The following is a 16542-nucleotide window of genomic DNA, read 5'->3' as shown; positions in this document are numbered from 1 at the left end:
GTCACCAGGTGACTGGACGCACTAAAATCTTCGTGCTCTTATTATGCGCACCACTCCGGGTTTCCAATTGGTCATTTAGTTGCCACAGTTGTAGAAGAGCATGCCAATATCCAGCCACCGTAGACGATCGCCACACTGTGTTTTCCTTACTAGAATGTCTGGACCGTCTCCTGTCCTCCGAAACCTTCCCTTGTCGTACAGCAACCCTCCCCGCCCCCCCCCCCCCCCCCCCCCTCCACTCCGGATGACTCACATCCCAAGGTCACGGAGCGGGCGTGTCGGGGGAGGGGCCTCACAGCGGCGCGCCGTCACACAATGACGGGCGGCTCACAAGTGTTCGACAGCCTGCTCGTCAGAGCCCGCTGGCCCACCTGCGGCCGCGCCGACCTTGCCTGTCAGTGTCGAAGGGCGGTGCGCCGGCTCTGGAGCGGCCCCTGCGACTGCGCTCGACCGACTCCACAGCCGGTGTCCCGGGTCCACTCACCGCACCCTGGTGCTGTCTGCCGACGCGCCGCGCCGCTCTCCCTCGCGGCGTCGTTTCCGGTGGTCTCTGAGATCTCTGCCGATGACTGGAGCTGGCTGACCGTGTCCGCGGTGGAATGGGGCTGACGGAGTTCACTCATCCAGTGGGTCTGACATGGCTTCCGTTCGAGGAGACTCATGGCTGCCTTTACTGATTATTTTCCGGCGTCCTGCCCCGTACTGGTTTACTGGTTGGATCCTTTTGTCTGCGAAATAGCTGCATGCATATGGAAGACTCTCATTTGATTCGTACCGCGCTACTGCCATGGGTTAGGATGACGTGACACTATGCAGTTTGCATTCCGTTGCAGGCACTGGAGCTCGATGGCGGTAGTCGTGTGTTGAGGGTAATTGGTCTTGATATTGTGTGGATGACTGAACAAAGCTAGTGCCGTTTCAAAGTAATGCCGGAGTCGATGTGCTGACATTGGTACTGGTCCGTGAAGCTAATTACTTTGGTGCCATGAAACACCGGTGGCGGCAGACTGATCTGGCAACTGCAGGGTGTGTGTGTGTGTGTGGTGTGTGTGTGTGTGTGTGTGTGTGTGTGTGTGTGTGTGTGTGTGTGTGTGTGTGTGTGTGTGTGTGTGTGCGTGTGTGTGTGTGTGTGTGTGTGTGTGTGTGTGTGTGTGTGTGTGTGTGTGTGTGTGTGTGTGTGTGTGTGTGTGTGTGTGTGTGTGTGTGTGTGTGTGTGTGTGTGAGTGTGTGTCGAGCGGTCTTGGTTCTGACAGTGACTCTGATGTGACTGATGACCGGTCTCCTGGTGACTTTGGTTCTGCCGATAACACCAGTGGTGATGATTCGCAGGGAGACGAAAGGTGAAGAAGAGGCCGAGTACGAATACGACCCAGCATACCAAGAATACTACGTGGACGAGTGAGTCATAAACAAGGAATCAACCACCGAATGATTACTACCATTCAATGCCAATATTTGTCAAAAGCGAGTCATACTACACTCAACGCGTTGTCCTAAGTTATAGAAGAGAATGGCGGCTTTGGCTCAGCTTGTAAACGTCTATGCAGCTGCCGTCGCTTCAACCCTAGTACAAACGCACGTGTTGCTGAATTCGTTTTGGCCAGTCATAGGCAAGGTATGCAATCGAAGAACTTTAAGGTTTCAATGGTAAGCAATGCAGTACCAAGTTGTGGAGCCAACCATGCTTGGAATGTAACTTCATTCCCCGTTTGTGATGCGTATCAATGTGCCCACATCATAACTCAGGATAACTGATACGATGTCGTACGCCTGGAAATATCAATGTTTTCCTGCGTTTCTCGCTACCCACCGTTATATTTAATTATGTCGCGCTGATAGAGTCCATTAGCGGTTCCTCAAAGTTGGGATATAGTTGCTAGGGCGGGGTCCTCCCTCTCAGCTCGATATCAACGCAGAATCTCCCGGAAGCTAGCCAATCACCAGCCCCCCCCCCCCCCCTGAACTATAGCCGCTGCACTGGTACATCTTGAGTGGGAGGGCAGTATCCGTGTTCCGCAGTAAAACTGCGTGGTTTAGGCCATCCACAGTCCAAGAGATCAATGCCACTAAACAACGACATTACCCCGTATTGACGATATGGTTGACAACGGGTCTATAGCGACAATCAGCCACAACAATAACTGCTTGTTCCTGAGAATGCACGGCTTATGTCTTGGCGCACTGACCGCAAGTGAGTAACAGAACATTTGGCGTGGTGCAGGCAGAAAACGCTGATGTTGGCGTGGACGGATCACATGTAACTTTCTTCATCCCGTTTGTTAACACTGAGCAAGATCATGTTGTTATTACTCGTGCAGGGGCGCCCGACGCCGCAGGAGCACCCCAGAGGAGGGTGGCAGTGTTGTAGTTCCGTGCCGCCAACAGTTAGGTATGTGACCTACAGCGCGCCGCGCCCCAGAGGCGACACCGACCGCAGTGCCCTTCCCCTCCCCGCTGATCGGGTCATGTCCCCGGCGCGCAGGAACGGCCAGCCGTACTACGAGTACGCCGAGGACGACGGCCAGCAGGCGCAGCACGACTCGGCGGAGTACTACGGCGACTACGACGCGGCTGAATACGCGTACGATCCGGAAGCGTACCCGGCGGCCGGCGACGACGGCGTCGAGGCGACCGGCGACGGTGTCACGTTCTCGTCGGCAGCGGCGGGCAGCAGTCTTCCGAACGGCCCCAGTGGCGCGGCGGCGACCGCCGGCGGCGCTGAGCGGCAGCAGCCGAGCGGTGTTGGCGCCGGCTGCAGTGAACCGCAGACCGCGCGTAGCGGCGCCCAGACCGGCTACAGTGAGGTGCAGGCCGGGAACAGTGGGGTGCAGGCCGGCTACAGTGAGGCGCAGACCGGCCACAGTGAGGCGCAGACCGGGTACGGTGGGGTGCAGCCCGGGTACGGCGAATACGACGCGGACGATTACGACCAGGCGGCCGAATACTACGACGAGGAGACGGGCGACTATTTTGACGGCACGGCCTGGAGCTACTACGACGAGGACAGCGGCGAGTGGTACTACTACGACGACGGTACCTACAACGAGAACTACAACTACGCGTACGACAGCTCCGAGCAGCTGAACCAGACGGAGAAGGACGCCGCGAGCGTCGCGAGAACGAGTTCGGGCGCGGCGGCGCCTCCCGCGAGTGTACCGCGAGTGCCTCTGTCGGCCGGGGACGGCCGGCTGCCGACCGGCCAAAAGAAGCCAGACTTCGGCCTGGGGAACCTGGGCCTGACCAAGCTGACCTCGTCGCTGGGCCAGATCGGTCAGTCGGTGGGACAGACGGTTCGCGGCGCCGGCAGTGCCTCCTCGCGCCCCGGTTCGACGCAGTCCGCGCAGGGCGGCGAGCAGCTCACCGCGCTGGGGAACAAGGTCGGCACCAAGACGAAGGAGGTGGGCTCGATGTTCGCGGGCTTGTTCCGCGGCCTCGGTGCCGACACACGGCTGGCCAAGACACCGGCGCAGTCGACGCCGAATCTGGCCAAGGTTTCGGCGCCGGCGGCGCCGGCGGCGGCGGCCGCGCCGACGCCGCACCGCCAGCTGACCAAGCACGCCAGCTACGGCGACGGCGAAATGACGGTCTCGCCGCCGCCGTCGCCGCCGCCGCCGCCGCCGGCACCGGCGACAGCGGCGGCGGCGGCGGCGGCCACGCCGCTCCCCATGCCGTCCGATGACGCGGCGATCCTGGCCTCGATCGACCGCTACCGCGGCAACGACCCATACATGCGGCGCGACGAGTTCTACACGTCCAGCGACCTGGAGCAAGACCGGGCACTGCTGGACGGCCGCGGTGTGAAGGCGGCGCCCGACGGCAGCGGGCTGATGCGGCACGACAGCTTCCATGAGCAGCGGCTGACGCTGGGCGCCCGCCCCAGCCTGGACCGCGCCAGCCCGCTGTACGAGGAGCCGGCCGAGCACACGAGCAGCTCGCGCGACGAGCTCAGCGCCACCGAAGTGTCCTACTCGCCCACCACCAAGTCGCCGAGCCCCAGCGGCACCTCGCCGACGCGTGGCTCGCTGAGCTCGCCGACGCTGGTCAAGGCCGAGATCGACCAGGACAAGCTGATCCTGGGCAACTTTGAGCCGGACGCGCCCGGCCGGCGCAGCAAGGTGACGACGCCCGTCTCGCCGCCGCGCGAGAACGTCATCGAGCCGCACCCAGCGTACCAGCAGGGCGGCGAGGAGGCGGCCACCAGCCGCACCGAGCTGCGCCTCGCCGAGGCTGACAAGAAGGTCTCGTTCGAGGACGAGCAGGAGCCGCGCGAGGCCAAGAAGCCGCTAACGGCCCGCGAGCGCTGGTTCTGGGCTTACGAGAAGATTCTGCTGCAGCTCAATGTGAGTACCGACCCGCAGGGTGACAGGCTTTTGGTTTGGGACGGGTGGCAGTGTCTCCAGTCAGTGGTCCTAACTGGAGGTCAGCGTTGTGATCAAAGGAGCCTGTAGCGATCTTTGACGCAGCAGTTGCATACTTGTCTGCGTCTCGAGCGTCCAGTTGGGGCTCTTACCAAGCGCCGTTGGTGTGGTGATTAGCCATCGACGTTATCACTGAAAGGGTATACTGCGCCGCGGTACGTATCGACCCTGCGGCGCAGCCTGGTTCTGGCGCCTCTTCTACGGGCCGTTTTCATGACGCTCTCAAGAAATCTCTCCACTGATGTAAAGTTCTGAATCGGGTTTGGCTCATCTCAGCAAGTCAAAAGTCAGTCCAGACACCAATCTCCCTTATTCTCAGCTTCACAGCTGAGACCTCGCAGGTAATGATTTGCGCCAGTTTGCTGTCACATTTCTGTTTCATTCAACATAAGGTCACAATATGACACACTTCAACATATTTCATGTTCAGTGCTTCGCTAATTTGTATGTGATGTAAGCAGCCGGCCCTTGCATTCAACCATGTAGACAAAAGCAAGATCAAGTTGGTATGAGAAGCCCAGCACAGCACAAAGACGATAGGTGGCATTACATGGCCAGTATTTTGTGTGGTTGTGTGTGTGTGTGTGTGTGTGTGTGTGTGTGTGTGTGTGTGTGTGTGTGTGTGTGTGTGTGTGTGTGTGTGTGTGTGTGTGTGTGTGTGTGTGTGTGTGTGTGTGTGTGTGTGTGTGTGTGTGTGTGTGTGTGTGTGTGTGTGTGTGTGAATGTGGTTCACACCTGCTATCGTCCACCATGAAACGGGCGTAATGCCATAAGTACCGACACCTCTAGTTGTTTTAACTTGCACAGTAGATAGTAAACATTGTATGACGCACACTTTAAGTAACTGACACTTACAATTCGTTGCAACGTTCTAGCAGTGTCCCGCAGGTCCCCCATAGCCCCAAGACATATAAAACGTATAACGTTATATGACTATTAACATGTCTTAATAGTTATATAGCTACCAGCGGCTTGCGGTGTAATTCAGAAACTGCAAAACCAAGGCAGCGAGTTGTCAAGGTCCACCTGGCAGAGGAGATTCCATTTGTTGTAACACTCACACTCACTGAAATCGAAATCAGGCAACTCAATCCCACAGTCGTTTTTCAGTTGACATGATATACATAATAAGAACTGTATAAAATGGAATATGCGACATATACCTAATAAATAGCCCGATGTTCAGCGGTAGATTCTGCTATAGCTCAAGTCCATCAAGACTATACTCAGTTGCGAGTCGGCGCGGTGATGTACTTCAGACGATGCCCGCTTCTGGCAATGCTGTGGGCTCCACCCAGAGTCGGTCGGCCGCGCCTCGGACGGCGGTGGAAGGCTCAGGTGGTGCCGGTTGGACTCGCAGCTGCCCCCGGGGGGCGCGCTGTTGGCTGTCTGGCGGCCGCCGGACCGCCGGCTCAAGGTCGGAGCCAGGCCGGCCAGCGCCGGGGACCGCTGTTCGCGGACAGGTGTAGCTGGGGGCCGCTGTATGCGGACAGATGCAGCTTAAACCGCTGTTCGCGGACAGGTACAGCTGGGGGCCGCTGTCTGCGGACAGTTGCAGCCGGGGGCCGCTGTCTGCGGACAGTTGCAGTCGGGGGGCCGCTGTTCGCGGACAGGTGTAGCCGGGGGCCCCTGTTTGCGGACAGATGCAGCCGGGGGTCGCTGTCTGCGGACAGGTGTCGTTGGGGACCGCTGTCTACGGACAATTGCAGCTGGGGCCGCTGTCTACGGACAATTGCAGCTGGGGGCCGCTGTCTACGGACAGTTGTAGCCGGGGGTCGCTGTCTGCGGACAGGTGTCGTTGGGGACCGCTGTCCGCGGACGGGTGCAGTGGGAGGCCGCTCTCTGCGGACAGGTGCAGCAGTTTGGCCACTGAGTTTCTCTTTTGTCTTTGTTTTCCAGTAAATGGACATTACATTTTCCGTCAACTGGCTTTCAACCACTGTCTCGTTCTTCGGGAAGCTTGATGGGCTTTTACGTAACATAAAAGAACCAAGAAGAAAACGGATTCAATTGCGCAGGTCTTGATCGTAAAGCTGAACAATGTAATGAATAACACCGAGGGCAGGCGCCAGGGACGCATGAATTGAGTCGACCTGCTGGCATGTGATTCTGCACGGCTTATGACCGCATTGCGGCCCCCGAGTACCAATTAAACCCGAGGAACCGTGCCTTCCTTGTATGGTCAATTTCGCATTCTTAAATACCCGGCAAAGCAGCGCACTTAGCTGAATGAGTTTGCAGGCTCCAGGCCAGGTCGGCGTCCTAAGTTTAGGATACGGCCCGCTCACCGCCCGCCGTCTCTATCATCCCCGACATACGGTACGACGCGATGCGAAACCTGGGATTACGAAGGGCATGCCCACGTCGGTGTGACCGAATCCGCGGACGCTAACGAAAGAGCATTTCAGTCCCTCGTGGCCCGGGAGAATGCATCGCTGTTGAATATGGTGGCCGTTTGGGACTTTCGTAGCTTCCAGGGCGTCACAGTGTCGGGGCAGTTCTGGCTAGTGGAAAACCTCCTCTGGGGCGTATCGACCACTTGCGTGGAGCTGTTCGCAAGCTGCTTTCCTCGGTGTTTTCTGTGACAGTGATGGCGACCGAGTGCACGATTCCTCTCTGGATGCGTGCTGTTCCTGACGTACCGAACCAGCTTTGTCACTCGTCTTCGTATTGGCCTACTAGCGCTGGTCCTCGCCACTGAATTGGCTCCATCTGTGCCACCGTTTTCCAAGGATTCCAATGAAACAGGCAGAGCTGCCTGGCCAGAAATGTTGAAGGACCGACGACCGACCGCCCTGACCCGGGATGCCATACAGCCGTCGCCACTGCCCCTTTCTGGAACTCGAGATCGATGTGGACGTACATCTTCAGGCCGGTTGTGCCGATGCCTGTTGCAGCTGCCTGCCACGCACGGCGTCGACTTATCGGTCTTTGGTCTGTCCCAAGCGCGGTGCTCGTTGCTTCTCATTGCTGAAGGACAGCTGCCACATATCGGAACAACCCATAAGGACATCAGGGCGTCTTTGCAGTCGCTCAGTGTGGACAGGAAAACCAGCCGGTGTCTAAATCTTAATGTCTTCCGCAAACGACGCGATGTGACAGTCAGCAAAGTCAGGCATATGGCTTTCAAATGTGACGATCAGCAAGGAAGTCAACACTAATGATCGCGGATCTTTGCTTAGAATCGCCGTCCAGGTGGACGCGAAGCCATTATTTACCAACGCTCTTTGTTATCTGTCGGTTAGATATGCCTCATCAATTTCAGAGCTATGCGCTAATCTCGTGGGCCTTTCTGCTGATTGGGAGCTGCTTGTGAGGAACAGAGTCAAACAAGTCAATTGAATCTTTTGACCCTGTTTTGAAAAGCGATATGATTATACGAAATCGCCTAGACCTCTGTCGTCAGTTGTGCTCCGGTCACTAAAAGTCGTCAAAAGTTGCCCAGAGCGTGACCATTCCGGCCTAAAAGCTAAAATGGTGCAGTATGCAGTACCGTCTAGTGCGGCTCTCAAAATGATGTCAAACCGTCAGGCCTGGTCGGTCGGCAGTTGTCAGGTTTGTGTTGCATTCTGGTAAATGACACTAACTCAACCGTCTTCGACTCCACGGGCGGGCATCCAAGCTTCAGGGACATTATTGACAATCCAGCAAGACCTCCCGGTAGCCACTCCACAATTTCTCGAGGAATTCTCGGGCGACACCCGTCTGTCTAAGTGAACGTTAAGCATGAACAACTGCCGCTCAGCCTCCTTAGAAGACGTTCTAGTGCGTTCCAGCTCAGCTTAGTTGGTGCCAGGAGGGTAATGAGACTGGTCTCCTCTTTGCCAAGGATGCTGGTGTAAAACGGCTACACACCCTGTCTTTTCGGTAAAGATTTTAATTTACTAAGGAACTCTCCGCATCTTGAAGTGCCACAGTGTTGGAATGGGCTTCCAGCCTGGAGTTAGCGTATCGTGCTCCAATGCTTTGTTCCGTTTGATGTCCTTCGTCATGTTTCCTCGCAAATTACACCCACAGATTTTGCGTTATCCGTCTCAGGGAAAGCATGACAGAGTGCTCACGCATGCTCGTATTGGTTGCTTCTCCCAGTCTTCAGTTGTCCGTGTCAGTGAACAGTCAATGGGCTCAATCAGGTAACTTTACCCGGCTATATAAGCCCAGCTAGACCGCTCCTGAAAGCTTACATTGAGGTGATTACACATAGCATTGCACCATGCCGCGCCTTCATATTATGTGACGATGTTCATGGCAACGTCTCTGGAGCGCGGTCCTGGAAGAGGGAGTAGGCTATACACCATGCGTTTCTTGTTAAATGCCACCAGATCTAGTTTATGTAAAGACAAAAACTTTTGATGAAATCGATTCAGCACAGGCCTTCATTTGGTTTTCGTTATGTGAGGGATTATGTTTGCAAAAATTGAAGTGACCTAACCACAGAATGTAAAAATATGTCCACAGAAAAAAGCATGCGCGGTAAAACAAGTTGACAAAGTTTATTCAAAGATGTCTTAAACCACATCGGGTTTCTTTTGAATACAGAACGAAGTAATGAATAATTCCTTAGCAGAAAATATCGGGATCTCCGCATGTCATAACCTAGTATTAGTTGTTTTCATGCGCTGAGAATACGCAGGTGTTTTCGCACACAAGCCTTTATTTCACCGTTCTGTAAAGCTGGGTAAAGAAAAGATACGGCACTTACATTATCTACCACGACGTGTGTGTGTGAGGGGGGGGGGGGGTGGTCACACGCGCGATCATCTGTTGCTGACGGAGGGAATGAGATGACGCATGCCGTAATGTACCCGGAACACCGTGCTGATGAAAACACTGGCAGACACGGCTTTCCGTTGCAGTAAACTTCTTCATCGCCCACGGGCCTTGCACGGGATATTATAATTATGAGCCGCAACGGCAGAATGTAAATTGGCAGTCACAGGCGCAAAAAATGGAGACACGCTAACACGTTGTTGCCGTAACGCCGGGCGTCTTATGAAAAGGCATTAGACGGACATTAGGAGGGTCCGTAACTGCTTTTCCTTAAGAAGACTCCATGGGGAACCCTGTTAACCTTCCTCTCTACATCAAGCCCATCTTAACGAAAATCTTGTGTCTACTCCAGTCTGCGCTGAGGGATGCAAAAGGATCGCGGGTGTCGGGACATGGTGACTGCAAGACAAAGCGTCTAACGTGGAGCTAGCGCGGCGTGATGCACCTTAACTAGCGGCAACGCTTTGCCAAGAAATGGCGACGTTGTCAACCGCATGCATATTGCCGTTTTAACCGTCCTGTGTCTGAGCAGGATACAGAACACCATTTTCACTCCCTTTCATTGTTCACCCTGGTTGGCACAATCTCTCATGTGCACTGCATATGCGGATGAGCATCTCGGACCTTCTGGACAGATGTCTGACGTGACCATGAGTATAGTATAGATCAAAAGCATCGCAGCACTGAGTATATTCTGAATGCAGCCTTTCCTGCTGGAAGATAGATAATATCAGACACAGCACGAGCTGTCATTGTATTGAACGGCTTTAGTCGCGTATATGGCCCTAAGTCCAGCTGTACTGATTACCGGTCCCAAAAAGCTGGATCGCTGGGGGATACAAGGCCAGAAGGAAGCTAGCCGGAAAAGACTAATCCGATGACACGCTAGCGTGCTCTGCACCCTCACTCATGGGAGGAAGGATGAAACGCTTTGAGGCGACTGTTTCACAACTGCATGAAGGGTGACACGATGCTGCAATGGCAATCCCCCTCCGGTTTCCAAATGCGTCTTGACATGGGCATTTTGCACCATTTTCATCAGTACCAGCCAAATTTTAGAAACCTTTACCTTCGTTTCGCAGAGACGTGGCTCCAGTATGAGCATTATCGGCTACAACGGAGCAAATTTCTCCGCCGTAGTAGGCAATGACATCATCAGACAATAAGAAGCTAGTAAGGGTTCTGAAAGTGTAGTAGTTAGGGGCGCATCGGGGTTCGACTCGCCGCGGTGCCCACTCTTCCTGCCAGGGTGAGAGGGAGGCGGCGCCATATATATATATATATATATATATATATATATATATATATATATATATATGAACTTCGCTCTTTCTGTCTAGTTGGGAGGACTATTGCCGGGCAATGGCAAGTTCATACTAAGCTTGTAGTGAACCTAAAGGGAAAGTGGTTTATTCCGAACCACCAGCTTAGCTGATAAGTGATTTTAAAGGTTGATGAGCCAGCGTTACGTTGCGATGCATACCAGCACGATACCAACAATAGCAACATGATAGAGTGCCTGAATGTTGTGGGATGTTTAGAGTAGCATACCAAATAGCATGCATCCGTACTCTTCTAGCCGTTTTCGTATGTGTTATTACGAAATTATCAGCATCGACAAAGGCCCTTTAGGCGATAGAGCAGGCACTCGATGTAAAACGCCTACTCTTTGGGATAAATAATATTTTCAGCAGCTTCTTGCCAAAACTGCTTGTCACTGATTCCAGTAGTATTCAACTGTTGGCGTTAATTGAATCTTCTTTTCGACGTTGTTGCACGTCTTGCGAAAGATTCAATTAACGCCAACAGTTGAATACTACTGGAATCAGTGACAAGCAGTTTTGGCAAGAAACTGCTGAAAATATTATTTATCCCAAAGAGTAGGCGTTTTACATCGAGTGCCTGCTCTATCGCCTAAAGGGCCTTTGTCGATGCTGATAATTTCGTAATAACACATACGACAACGGCTAGAAGAGTACGGATGCATGCTATTTGGTATGCTACTCTAAACATCCCACAACATTCAGGCACTCAATCATGTTGCTATTGTTGGTATCGTGCTGGTATGCATCGCAATGTAACGCTGGCTCATCAGCCTTTAAAATCACTAATCAGCTAGGCTGGTGGTTCGGAATAAACCACTTTCCCTTTAGGTTCACTACAAGCTTAGTATGAACTTGCCATTGCCCGGCAGTAGTCCTCCCAACTAGACAGAAAGAGCGAAGTTCATATATATATATATATATATATATATATATATATATATATATATATGGCGCCGCCTCCCTCTCACCCTGGCAGGAAGAGTGGGCACCGCGGCGAGTCGAACCCCGATGCGCCCCTAACTACTACACTTTCAGAACCCTTACTAGCTTCTTATTGTCTGATGATGTCATTGCCTACTACGGCGGAGAAATTTGCTCCGTTGTAGCCGATAATGCTCATATTGGAGCCACGTCTCTGCAAAACGAAGGTAAAGGTTTCTACTAGTTGGTAAATCGGAAAATAGCCTTCACGCCAAACGAGCAAGAGACCATCGATAACTTATTTCAATTCCGCACACATTTTTTCGCAACAAGTGCACTATCACAGCTGGAAATGAAAGAACAAATCACTTATGTCTATGAGTAAGGTTACTGGCATGATGTCTTTTTCGAGGCGGCTTGTTATTCAGCCATGACCGGTAACTGTTTTTTTTTTCTTGTTACTAGACCTCCGCGGTAACGACAAGATAAAACGGTGCGGGCCAACAATGTTTTAGCGATTCAGAAATTTTAAATGTTGTTTCACAAATCACTTGAGCGAACTATCTGAGATTTATTATCCATCGTGTAAATTGTCATTTGGTTTCCCAATGTTCATGCCGGACCCAGTGTTCGCTGACATGGTCAACTTCATTAAGGGCTTGTCCAAATGCAGTTGGGTCGCCTACGCCCCCTTGGCCGTTTGCCGTCCCCGTTTGAATCGGGGTTACGCTGTCTCGGGTTCTTGTTTCGAAACGTCATGAAAAGGGTAAAGTAGTTGATTGCTGCGGTCTCCGCGCCAGCTCCATAGCTGTGCGTCGGCCGTAAATTCCGGATAAATGGCCCGTATAAACGGCGACTGGGGTCAGGCGAGCTACTTCGATTAAGACGACTGGGCTCAGGCGAACTACTCCGATTAAGATGACTGGGGTCGACGAACTACTCTGATTAAGGTGACGGGTCAGACAAACTACTCAGATTAAGTGACTGGGGTCAGACGAACTACCCGATTAAGATGACTGGGGTCAGACGAACTACTGATTAAGGTGACTGGGTCAGACGAACTACTCAGATTAAGGTGACTGGGGTCAGACGAACTACTGATTAAGGTGACTGGGTCAGACGAACTACTCCATTAAGATGACGGGGTCAGCGAACTACCCGATTAAGGCGACTGGGGTCAGGCGAACTTCTCCGATTAAGGTGACTGGGGTCAGGCGAACTACTCCAATTAAGATGACTGGGGTCAGACGAACTACTCCGATTAAGGTGACTGAGGTCAGACGAACTACTCCTATTAAAGTGACTGGGGTCGGATGAACTACTCCGATTAAGATGACTGGGGTCAGACGAACTACTCCGATTAACGTGACTGGGGTCAGACGAACTACTCCGATTGAGGTAACTTGGGCCATGCGAACTACTCCGATTAAGGTAACTTGGGCCATGCGAACTACTCCGATTGAGTGACCGGGGTCAGGCGAACTACTCCGATTAAGGTGGCTGGGGTCAGACGAACGATTCCGATTGGGTATGGCGTGTGTCCAACCATCGCAAAGGCTTAGCAAACAAACCGGGACTGCCGAAAATGGAGTGACAAATTCCATGCATTGCATTTCAGCCATATTTTAGCAACGCGATAGTAAATGGCATCACATATTCCGCTTCGCAGAAGCGAATAGAACAAAGTCCAAATTTGCCACTTGTTGATTGGCAAGTCGCGTTTTTGTGACATGAGCTCTCACTCCCTGTTTTACTGAATTGTCTTCAATATTTCATACGTGTCAGCAACCTAAAGCTATATTTTATCCTAAGATGATATCCGGTGATTGGCTTCAGTTCTAGCAGTTATTTCAACATCATTGCATTTCACAATTATCAGACAACATAAATCCAGTCAAATCACTGGCCTGGGAAGCAGTGGGAACTTAAGGGGTCACACCATCAGCTGTCCCCTCCCCTCCATCAACATATTCGCAGCATACCACATAGCAAAATATCTTTGGATCTGCCTAATCCGAAATGAAAGTTAAGTAATTATCGAACTGATTCATGCGACCACCTGCTTTTTTACGTATAAGCTATACTCGGGTATCCTCAACTGCCTTGTGCTTTCCACTTTCAGTTAACTCATCCTCACATTTTTAATCTGTTGAGCTTGTTATCCTCTTGACTCACAAGCCCAGCCTGTAAAATCCTGTTAAGCGCATGTCAGCCGCGGCCGTTTTCTTGGTGCGACAATGATGCAGCGTGACACTGCGTGATCGGCAAAGGATGCGACTGGTGATTAGAGCAAATTTTTCGCAATTGAGATTAATCTTGTGCCGTGCGTGCGAAAATGAGTTCAGTGCTTCTCGCCCTTTTTCGTCATGCAACACCATCCAGCCCTGCAATGTGAGTTCATTTAGCATGTAAACAAAAGTGAGAGGGCAGTATGTGAGCCGCAAATCACGTGACGTGTCACACAAACAGTGTTGGTGTTAACCCAGTTTTGGGTACGGCAATTCGCGGGTGTACATTGAGTTAATGCGTTTGCAATGTACTCAGTCCTTGTGTGCGTGTTTGCGTTAGGAAAGTTTGTAATATAGAATGCATAGATGGCATTGTAGGAGGTGTAGGAATTGCACTTGAAGTGAAGTAGTTTGGGCCATCTCATGTCACACGTTTAAGGCGTTTTTTTTCTGTTAACTATCCAATGATATTTGCGTTCATTCGCCTGAGCTAACAGAGGATTTGATCTCCAGAATACAGGATGGATTGGATAGCTCACACGTTCTCCGCTCACGTAACTCCCATTCGCAAAGCACGAAGACCCCTCATTCGTCACTTGCTAGCAAAACAGGTGTTATCAGTCACATCTGCGCCAAAGGCATATCGAAATAAAAAAGTTATTGGAAAACATCAAGAAGTTGCATGATCGACTCCGCATGTGCAGTAGCACGTTACAAAGTGTTCTAGATTAACAAACAAAATCTTATCAGGCCCTAAATGTTTCAACAACCCATCTTATATCCTCTCGACTTTATTTGTCATGACCCAGTAGGACGAACACGTTAATCATGGTAATCTCTATGCTGGCCGCCTGGCCAACAACAATGAACAAAACCAAACAATGGAACAAAACAGCAACAAAAGTGGCCAACGCATTCTGCAAAGAAAAAAGTAGGAGATAAGAACACGCACAAAAAGAAGACTTTGTATTTCAAGGAACCGGTCGGAATCTTAAAGCTTTCGCACTCAGTAGTGCTTATTGCGTGGGCCCCGGTCACCACATATTTGTGAAATCAACAGTTTGCCGGGTTTTATCTATGCGAATACATGAAAACCATCAAAATACCATCCTAGCAGGTCTTGCACTACCTAGCATGTATGATTTAATGCTGTAAACGTCTACAATAATGTGGAAGCCCATGTCCCCTGGGTCTATCCTTTCCCATTTAATCCTTTTCAAGAAGTTTCACCTCGCTCGCTCGACAACTATGAGATCATCCTGAAAACGTCAAGGGATCGAATATAAAGTACATTTCAACTATTTAAGACCGCTTTGGCCATTGAGGCTTCTCAGTTGCAACGGCTTTGGCGCCGCTGAGTACTCTCTCCACTGAAATAGCCATCTTGAAGACCTTTCGGTGCTGTTCTTGCCCTCTGAAGTCTTGTATACCAAATATAATCTTGCCCTCTGAAGTCTTGTATGCCAAATATAATCTTGCCCTCTGAAGTCTTGTATACCAAATATAATCTTGCCCTCTGAAGTCTTGTATGCCAATTATAATCTTGCCCTCTGAAGTCTTGTATGCCAAATATAATCTTGCCCTCTGAAGTCTTGTATGCCAAATATAAACTTGCCCTCTGAAGTCTTGTATACCAAATATAATCTTGCCCTCTGAAGTCTTGTATACCAAATATAATCTTGCCCTCTGAAGTCTTGTATGCCAAATATAATCTTGCCCTACCAAAGTCGCCCTAGTATCTGAGCCACACGCCTGCGAAAATGGTGAGCGGTATACCAGGGAGAGTATTTCAAAGTCACCTTGGCATTCATGACGTCATAATAGCGTCACTGAAATCCTGCTATTCCATAAACCATGCGGCGATCAAGGCCAAAAATAAATCGTCCAGGCGTTCATATCTGGCGTTCGTGAGCGCCATTTACAGATATGACGGCCGTCAATTGGCTCCCAATTAACGTCGTGCAAGGCACGATAGCGTAATAAAGCCATGACGCGTTGAGGAGCACATTTATGAAACCGAGAATTATGCTGTCTGGAGCCGTCTTTTCCACATAAAAATGATACCACAAGTTATAGCTGAGCTTGTCTCATTATACCTGATGCTTGCCTCAATATCTTCAAAAGTAAGGCATTCCCTGCGAGATCTCCGTGGACTGGCTCCGCGACCGCAGCATTTCCGTCGTACTTCTTCTTTTTGTAGTTCGGGTTTCACACGTATAACGCTATAGTTGCGGAAAGCCATGCGCGTCCCAGGCTATCAAACACATACATCTGGAATGTTGTGATTGTGTCGTTTCATGAACACATTGCCAGCAAAGAACATGACATATGAACATATTTTGCTACGTCAGTGCAGGAATGTTTTGTTCATAACAAGCTGTTCACTGTTCAGTATTCAGCAATCACGGGAATCTTTGTTCAGATGCTCTTAGAATAAATGCATGACATGGGTGGCACGGCTTTGAAAAGCACAAGCGGCTTACCAAATTGACCTCAACCCAGACATAAGTGTGTTCCTCTGGTATACACAGCGGAGGCGCCTGCTGAAACGATAGTCTCGACCTGTCATGAACCCATCTGGCCATGAGCTTTTCTGCGTGCAATGACACGTCTTTATGCTCCTGTCGAGCGGCTTTCATTATCTGTATTGAGCCCCATGTTCCATGTTTGGTATTATGTCCCATGGCTATGACCCGGAACTGCAGAACACGCCTGGCCTCCGGTAGAGTACTGCAAGTTGTTGCAACTTGGTCGCCAGTGACGACCGCTAAACGATGATATTAATACTTACAGATAACTCTCTTGAGATTATTCATAACAGGGGCTGGTGAACATCTCGAAATAGCAGGCTGTATTTGCACATGGCGATTGCGGGGTTGA

The 16542-nt window shown here is 51.2% G+C and overlaps 2 protein-coding genes across 2 annotated transcripts in view; both read left to right on the top strand.

Annotated features, from left to right (window-relative positions):
* The window catches only part of LOC119103160 (phorbol ester/diacylglycerol-binding protein unc-13), a 39238-nt gene extending 35689 nt beyond the window's left edge, over positions 1 to 3549 (top strand). The window contains exons 10-13 of the mRNA XM_037226610.1: positions 1330 to 1398; positions 2483 to 2663; positions 2790 to 3499; positions 3546 to 3549. Of these exons, the coding sequence (XP_037082505.1) occupies positions 1330 to 1398; positions 2483 to 2663; positions 2790 to 3499; positions 3546 to 3549 (964 nt within the window). The remainder of the gene's footprint in view (positions 1 to 1329; positions 1399 to 2482; positions 2664 to 2789; positions 3500 to 3545) is intronic.
* A 116-nt stretch (positions 3550 to 3665) lies between these two features.
* LOC119103159 (uncharacterized) overlaps positions 3666 to 16542 on the top strand; it is a 38072-nt gene continuing 25195 nt past the window's right edge. The window contains exon 1 of the mRNA XM_037226609.1: positions 3666 to 4340. Coding sequence (XP_037082504.1) covers positions 3666 to 4340 — 675 coding nt within the window. The remainder of the gene's footprint in view (positions 4341 to 16542) is intronic.

Source organism: Pollicipes pollicipes, unplaced genomic scaffold (assembly GCF_011947565.3).
Source record: "Pollicipes pollicipes isolate AB1234 unplaced genomic scaffold, Ppol_2.1 Scaffold_5724;HRSCAF=6776_pilon_pilon_pilon, whole genome shotgun sequence".
Classification (NCBI taxonomy): domain Eukaryota; kingdom Metazoa; phylum Arthropoda; class Thecostraca; order Pollicipedomorpha; family Pollicipedidae; genus Pollicipes; species Pollicipes pollicipes.
Note: the sequence above shows the minus strand (reverse complement) of the source record. Positions and strands in the feature narration are given on the sequence as shown.